General features: G+C 41.4%; 1 protein-coding gene across 1 annotated transcript in view; it reads right to left on the minus strand.

Moving 5' to 3' along the window:
* The window catches only part of Selp (selectin P), a 31,590-nt gene extending 23,823 nt beyond the window's left edge, over positions 1–7,767 (minus strand). The window contains exons 1-2 of the mRNA XM_013151234.3: positions 7,525–7,767; positions 340–430 (exon numbers count right to left, since the gene is read on the minus strand). Coding sequence (XP_013006688.1) covers positions 340–430; positions 7,525–7,527 — 94 coding nt within the window. The 5' untranslated portion in view covers positions 7,528–7,767. The remainder of the gene's footprint in view (positions 1–339; positions 431–7,524) is intronic.
* Between the last annotated feature and the right edge of the window lie 708 nt (positions 7,768–8,475).

Below are 8,475 nucleotides of genomic sequence, written 5' to 3' on the forward strand. Positions count from 1 at the left end.
CAGCACTGCATTAGGACTTTGACAGATGTAGGTAATATAAAAATGAACGTATTGACATTATATATTACGACATCTTCTTGAAGCAATTATTTTAAAGAAATTTAAACATTTAGTGTCTCTAAAAGTATTGCAGGCCTGTATCTACCATGGTCCGGATGTATCAGTTTGTTTCTGAAGCCTTTGCTAGGAGCATAATGGTGTTGAGTGTGTTCTTGTTCCAGGAATCTGGGCTTGGAAATTTTTCCATTTACAACTGGCCAGACTCCTCGACTTCTCCCATTTATTCTGGGCTCTGCCCAAATTATTCTGGACCTAGTGAAGAGATAATCTCAAGCTTACCAGAGATAAAGACACCAAGCCAGAGGAGTTGGGCAGCACCAAGGACCACGCCCCGGAATCTCAGGTTCCAAATGGCTTTTAGGCAGTTGGCCTAAAACAAGAAAAGAAAAGCTCCTTTTAGGACAGTATCTATAGTCAACAAACATGGCCCCAAAATCACTTAGGAATCATTAGTTGAGATAATTTTGTCTGTTCCCCCTGGAAGTATAGAGCACGTCTTCCTCTTCTTCCTGGTTTCTCACTGTTCTGTCCCTAAATGCTTGCACAAATGGACATGGTAACAAGTCAGAGGGCAGAGCTTGTGTCTTCCTTGATAACAAGTATTTATTGAGTAACTACTTTGTGCTGCCATTATTTTTTTCTTTTAAGGTACATGTTTAATATCTATGTAAGAAAAACACAAAGTGCACAGATAATGTTATCTTTATTATCCACTAATCTTCAGAACTAGTGTGTCATGCCCTAGAGCAATAAGAAGTCACAGTTTCACCTAGGAGTTTGTGAGTATTGAGTTCTAGAAGTAGGCATGTTTTGTGTGCTTATAAGCTGGACCATGAATCAGCTGACTTCTGCAGGACGTTTGATCAAACAATGAGAATATCATGACCCTGTGATTTATAGTGCTTGAAGTTTATTTACTTGACAGTCCCTTAGTGGCTATTTGAGCTGAGTTTTCCTTGGGTTGTAGCATGAGCAGCTGTTACTATGACATTCTACTCAATACCCCCAAACCCATCACAAGTGCACAGCAGAGATCTTCAAACCAGCATGATCCTGACTCCCCTGGGCATTCACAAGCAAGGACGGTGTTAGTTAAATCTGTATTTAGATCTCAACTTTTACATGAGTATTTCCCTGAAAGCAATCTGCCTAAAACTGCAGGAGCATGTGAGGAGCTAAGGGGGTACAGCTCCTGACTTCCTTTTGCCATGCCCAAATCTACTCACCGCTTCCTGTGTAACTTGTTTGTTTAAACTTTTAAACAAGATTTGGTTTAAGCAAAACAAACCAAGCCAAGCCACTCTTTCAAGTAAAATCTTTTCTTGCTTATTTATTTAAGCTTTTAAATAATGTTTGGTTTGAATACAATTTCCTCAAAGGAGTCTCCATCACAACAAATGAAACGGAGAGACAGAGAGATAGACAGTCAGACAGACCTACAGGCAGACACACACAGAGGCAGTGGGTGGAGAAGGTGACTGTGTTCAAGGTACAGCAGGTAAGGAAGGAAAGTGTATGTCAATGTGTGACCCTACTTTAATATGATCATACTTCTCTTATTTTTTAGTTCACCAAATATCAAAATCTCACAGATTATTTCAGGGCTGTGGAGACTGTCAGGATGACTTAAAATTGCTCCAGTACTCACCAGCAAGCCTTTTGGACCGTGGTACTCAAAATGAGGTGGTCCCTGCTCCTAGCAGGGAGAGTCAGTGAGCCCAAAGGCTTGCTCTCCGTGCCTTGCCTCTGTGTGTCTCATGTTAACGTGGTGATTCTTATTCTCACCAAGTGTGTGAACTTTGAAAAGAATGGAGAGTCTTCAGGAAATGTGCATGTACTGGTTTGTAGGGAACGTTAAAAGGCTTATGGATTCACTAATTCTGTCCATATTTAATGGACACCAGGCCCAAATCTGTGTGAACCATAACGCAGCCTTTTCGCTCAATAGCAGATGATGGGTTTTGTGCAGGTGGATGGAGAATGACGAGGCCTAGAAACTTTCCTTAAGGGGTAATTTTCCACTGAAACTCCCTGGGGTGGCTGGGCTTATCAGATCTGCCCCTATCCTTCAGTACAGCCTTCGGGGTAGTGGGGCTGGGAGGCTGAGGGGTTGGGACTCTATTAAGAGAGTGATGTGTTATAGCGAGAGGAAATGCCTCTCTGGGAGAAGCAGCCCGGTGCACTGTAAATCTTAATGCTTTCTGGGACCCTGGCTCCAACCGGAAGTTGCTGGAAATGAGTCTGAGCAGGGTCACTAGAATAACATCCTGCGCCTGTGTAACCGTCCCTAAGGTCATGGTTACGTTTGCTGTTACTGTCTGAAAGGGCTTAAAGTGACTGCAGGGTGAGCAAAGGGCAGAAAGAAAGCAAGAGTGAGTGTTTGTCCTCAACCTTCCTTTTTGGAGGGAAAGTTACCGAAGGCAGCAAGAGTCCCTTAGCTTCCTGACAGCCACAGAGAGCTCTGTTCTGCTTGTGACAACGTCTAGGTACTCTCAGAGTCAAACAGTGCCACTCCTTGACCCTCCTGGTCCCTTTGCCCTCTTGCCCATTGCCTTTCTGCCCTTCCAAACTTCTCCTTGAATTTTACCATGAATGTCCTGATCGCCAAGGGATGCTTTCCTCCTTTGTCTTCCTTGACCTTTCTGTAGTGATACTTGACTTTGGCTACCACTTTTAACTTGAAAGCTACTGAAGGTTCTTCTCTCATGTTCTAGCAATTATTCTGCATCTTCCTCTGCATCTACCTCACTCTCCTGCCTTCTCTTGCAGAGGTAAGGATTTCCCTGGGTTCCGGTCTTCATGACCCTATTTGATTCTCATTTTTCTTTTTTTTCCTTCAGCCTCCTATTGTCCTCTCTTTGCCAGAGGCCCTCAGTCAATATCTCCATATCTGTTGGCTCTCCTGAGTGCAAAGTCCACAACCCAAATGCATAGCAAACATCAGCTGTCAGAGACTCTTAAAGTCGGGGACTATGAGATAGACCTGAAGTACAGCCATGGGAAAGCAGATGCTTAAGGCTTGTGAGCATTTCATGGATGAATGACTGGATGGCTGGATGGCTGGACAGCTGGACAGCTGGATGGTTGGACAAATGATGAATGAATGAATAACAGAATAATGGCAGAGAAGATAGAAACGTTAAACAGAAAATATTGGAAAAATAGCTGATAATTATAAATGCCTAAGGTTATACTAAAGATGACATCAGAGTGGAAGTGAATTGTTGTTAGAGTATCACAAAAAGCTCTTCTAGCATTCTTGCTGTTTCCTCTCCCTACAAGCAAAGCATCAGATGTGTACGAAGAACAAATCTTTAGACCAGGTGTGCAACTTGAGGACTATAGGAAATGAAATTGGACTGTACTTGAGATTCATCCTAAATGGATTTTTTTTCATGTATGTGATTATAGAAATTGAATTAGGGCCTTGAACATGCAAGGCAAGTCCTTCATCACTTAGTTACATCTCCATCCCTTGTCAAAAATTTTTATTTTGAGACTGGATCTTTTTCAGTTGCTCAGCCCGGCCTTGGTGTTGTAATCCTCCCACTTTACTCAGAGTTGGTAGATTACAGGCATGCATCACTATATCCAGCCTAGATTTTAACTATTCTTGCCACAAAAGCAAAAATAACAACAACAACAAACTATATGAGGTGATGGAGACTATTTTTCTTCATACTGCTAAACATTTTGCTATCTATATGTATGATACATCGGTAGTGTTTTTTTCAATTATTTATTTTAATAAATGTTGGTTGCTTAAGCATTTAAAATCAATCAGACATTTTTCTGGGGACCAGAATTAAAATACTGAAAACATACATAATTCTTGTCCTCCAAGAAGGTACATTCTATTGAGTACAAGATAATGAAACAAATACCAACAAACATGCAATGATACTTTAAACAAGTAAACATGGAAAGCACAAGAAAGTAATAAGTGCTAGAGAACTACAGTGGGGTTGTTTGATAGAGTGACTTATGTCAGACAGGATATCACAGTGCACTGCCTCAGGAGATGGTGTTTAAGCCAGCAGCAGAATGGCCAGAAAAAACTGCCTGATGAGAAACAGGAGGAAGAACACTAAAAGCAAATGAAAACGCTAGTTCAAAGGCTTTAACATGGGAGCAAAGTATGGGCTGTTCAAAGAACATGAAGACGTTAGTGGGGCTGGAATGAAGTGATGAAGGGGAGAAGACGACAGGAAGCTGTTGACAGAGCATCCTAGACACTGGGAGTCAAAACAGGGGAGAGTTTATTCTAAGCGCAATAGGAAGCCAAGGGAGGATTTTAGGACAGATAGTGATGCGGTCTGAATTATGCTGAATTTTGGGGCATTTTAGGGATTAACTGGAAAAGTATTTTGGGGCCAAATCATGTGAGCTTCGAGAGCCAGTCGACAAGAGGGATCCAAGTGTGGGGTTCTGAATAGAGAAGTGACATGAGCATTCCATCTGGAAGTGTTTTTTTTTTAATGAATTAGAAACAGAAAATTTGAACTTCATAAACAAAAGGCTACTGCCGGGGAAGTTAAAGAAGTCCTGGTTTGTGGAACGTAAGAGGAGAGGGGGCATGAGAGTTTTGGGGGATGTAGAGTGTATATTATGTTAGTAGCAACACCTTGGATGTTACAAGACATTGCTCCTATTTTAATATTAATTCTCTTCAGTTTCTGGATGGTGATAGTGATGAGGTATCATTATCAACACCCATGTTTTCAAGGTAGAAAATGAAATACAATGAGAAAAGAGAATGCCTTAAGGTCAAACACAGGGGCCCAAGACATCAGTATTTAGAATCAAAGCATATGCTGAAATTACAGTATCAGTCATCATTCTTAGAGTAAAAATAGTAGCATCAAAAACAAAGTAACCTATTTAAATCATTTTTTTTGAAAAGCCTATTAGGCCATAGTTGAGTTACATCCCTATGAATACAAAGGATTTATTCTGCAATTCACTTTGTTAAATTTCTGTTTTGCTTTTTCTATTAGATTAGGCACCTATGAGGCAAAGTAATGAATGTAACTGATGAAACCAACATGTACTACCTTTCAGAGTAGTACCTTTTACTCTTGAGGATTTGATTAATAACTTTCCAAGTGCAGACCTTAGACACATTCTAAGAGCTTCTGAGAAGTCAAAAAAGTGTTACCAATCAGGTACATTTTGAAAAACAGGCCACGAAATGAGTAGAACTGAAAGAACAGATAAGATGACTGGGTTGCAAGTGGGAAGGAATCCAGACCTATTTCTTGGCCCCTTAAGGCCTTCACTAAGATCAGCATCATTTAACTGTGACTCTCAGTCAAAAGCTTCTCTGAGATCTGATTGAAAATATCCCACTAGCTAGACCCTCACTTCATGTTCTCAAGTCCTAGAAGTTAAGTGAAGTCATTCTCTGACCATAAGTAGAGCTTAAACCAACAGATTGAGCCTGAATGCTAAGACCCAAATGTGCTTGGAAGGTGAGGGGAGAGATCATGCCTGTGAAAAACTAAAAACATTCCCGGGCTAGAGTCCTTGGCATCTTATTGTAGAGCTCCAGCCTAGTCATAGGATGCCAGTAGAACAATGAAGAGGATAAAGCACAATAGATAATACAGTGGGATCTTCTGAGGAGCCACATGGAGGTCTGTGAACTCCTGTGGCTGTCTATAAAGGTAGATATTTATGTGCATATTATGTTTTTATTTAGGAAGAGGAATTGTATCTTCAACCAGAACCCTAAAGAGCTCTATGGTCCAGAACACTTGTATCTTTGAAATAGAGGAAGATGCCAAATAGAATAGATAGAAGACAGGAATTAACTGCTCATTCGTCTCAGTTGGCTAATTCAGGATGACATAGAAAAAGATAAAGTGACCCACATTCTTAGGTCATTGTGACTCAACTTTAGGGCAGGCTCAAACTTCTTCCTCTTATCTTCTTCATTCTCTTAACCCTGTTTTCCTCGACACAGAAAACTCTCACTGTAAGTATTTGAAAGGGTGATACTGTAGAGCAGAAATAAGAAATAACTCAGCTAGAAGCCTTTCTTTCTTCTGGAGTTCCAAAGAAAGGCATCCCACACAGAGATCTGTCTGGTACCTTTCTACACCCAGACAGCAGGAATTTAGATTCTGGGTGTCTTCGTTATTTTCCTCGTTGCTGGGACAAAATACCCCACACCTGCAGTTAAAGGAGAGGTTTATTTTGGCTGACAGTTTGTGGAGGTTTTGGTCTGTAGTTGGCTGCCTCTAAGGCAGGACAGCATGGCAGAGGAAAATTGCTCATGACATAGCAGTTGAGAAGCAGAAGGAGGTCAAGCAGGAGCCAGGATAGGAGACAGACCCTTCCAGGCCATGCCCAGAGCAACCTGCCACTTCTGATGAGATCCCACAACCCAAGAGCAGATAAGCTCCCACTGCCAGAATACAATCACCTTCAGAAATCCCCACCTACGAGTGCATAAGGTTCTTGGGGAGGATCTAAATATAAACCATAACACTGAGACAGTGTACAATCCTCCTGCAGATTGAGGGTAAAGTTGGAGGTAGTCTAGCAACATGTGTCTCAGCTAGAGCAATTTTACTGCTTCAAAATGCCTTGTTATCTTTGGATCTTCTCTGGATCTCAAATCGCACTCTACACCAAGAATTTTGTCTTTTACTTAACCATAATAGCTGACATTTATTAATCACTTGTACCAGGATCAGATGTACATGCTTTTCAGTACAATCTTATTTAATTCTCATAATGAAATTCGAAAGTAGACTACTATTATTACGTCTAAGTTACAGAAGAGGAAACTGAGTCACTAACTGACTAGATAAGAAAGAAATAAAACCATGGGAACAGTTTAGATCAGTTCCAGAAAAACCCCTGGGGCTCAGAGAAAGAAATAGGGGGGTTGGAAATAAAAAAACATTTCATTGTTGCTTGTCCTAGTGCACTTGGTCAGCTCTCCATTTATCTCACAGACAAGATCAGTCCTGGGAAAGGGATCACAGATTTAGAGATCTACTCCTCTAGGAGAGTCTCTATGAGTTCTAGTAGAAAAACAATAGCCATCCATAGACCACAGATCAAAACTCTAAGACCATCAGCTCTACCAATACAGGCTTTGGAAAAACACATAACCTCTGCAGACCACAGTGGCTTTATGTGTAAAATGAAATTAACCTTGACTCATAAGGATGCTAGGAGGATCAATGTAAATAGCAAATTTAGACATGCGGCACAATCCCAACTTCTGAGGAAACTGAGGCAGGAAGGGCGTGAGCTCAAGATCAGCCTAGCCAACATAGTGAGAACCTGTCTCCAAAAGAGAAAAGAAATACTTGCAAATTTCAACAGACAGTTCAACATAAAACTCCATGGTTATTACTATTCATCACTTTCTGAGCCTTTATCTGTCTGATCCAGCCCCAAACCACTTGAATGCATCCACTTCTCACACAAAAGGAAAAATGAACTTACCATCTCCTCTGTGCTCCACTGGCTTTCTGCCTTCTGCTCAACCCAGACTTCTTATAGTCTCGCTAGCTCCCCTCAGTGTCAGGCTGCTTACAAAAACTACTTCCTATTTGCTTTCCTGAAATTCCCGGCCTTTCCCAACATGTCCCCTGAAGTTACAATGTTGATAATTCAGAGCCAAGGTTGGCAGCTTAGAAGGAGCAGTTGCCAAGGATGCAGGGGTCATCCCTTTGCATGGGAGATGGTCTGGAGTCAGGGACAAGTGTGAATCAACTCTGGACATCCCAGGCTGAGCCAGGCAGGGCGGAACCCACACCCGCAGGGGTCAGGTTTCCTTTGATTAAGATAAGAGGCCCAATGTAAGCTCACACATTGGGGAGACTTGCTTTGTGCTAATCAAAAAGTCCAAGTGCAAATTCCAGTTATTGTGAAGTGTCAGTGACTGTTTATAATTCCAGCAGCCTTCTGAGGGAACCCAGCAAAAAATAGAAGCAAAGAAAAGGGGGAAAATCCAGGGATTTCTAGCCCTTCTGGAAGACTGTTGAAAATAGTTTTGGAGTGACATATAAAAGAGATGCAGACCATTTGAAAGGAACTTTGGAAACTTTCAGGGGGAAAAATGTAAAAATGGAATGGTATTTCTTCTCATGGAGTGTGTGGGACTAAAAAGCTGTTGGCACAGTAATGAAGACCTGGGCTATGTTATTAAACCTGGCGACACCACTGGGTGTACGTTAGGCAAATCCTTAAACCCCCTATACCTCTCATCTGTGAATCAAAATGATAATCAGAGCTCACCTCACAAGCAGCTATAGGATTAAATGTGTTCATACATGGAAAGGCCTTAAAATAATGTCAGGCATACAGGTGGCACTTGGTTATCACAATTGCTTTTCTCAGATAGCAAAATCCAGTATAAGAATAGTATCATGTCAGAAAACCATAACCCCAGTT

The sequence above is a fragment of the Cavia porcellus genome, unplaced genomic scaffold, assembly GCF_034190915.1.
Source record: "Cavia porcellus strain 051 isolate PalLab524CR breed Dunkin Hartley unplaced genomic scaffold, mCavPor4.1 scaffold_7, whole genome shotgun sequence".
In the NCBI taxonomy this organism is placed as follows: Eukaryota; Metazoa; Chordata; class Mammalia; order Rodentia; family Caviidae; genus Cavia; species Cavia porcellus.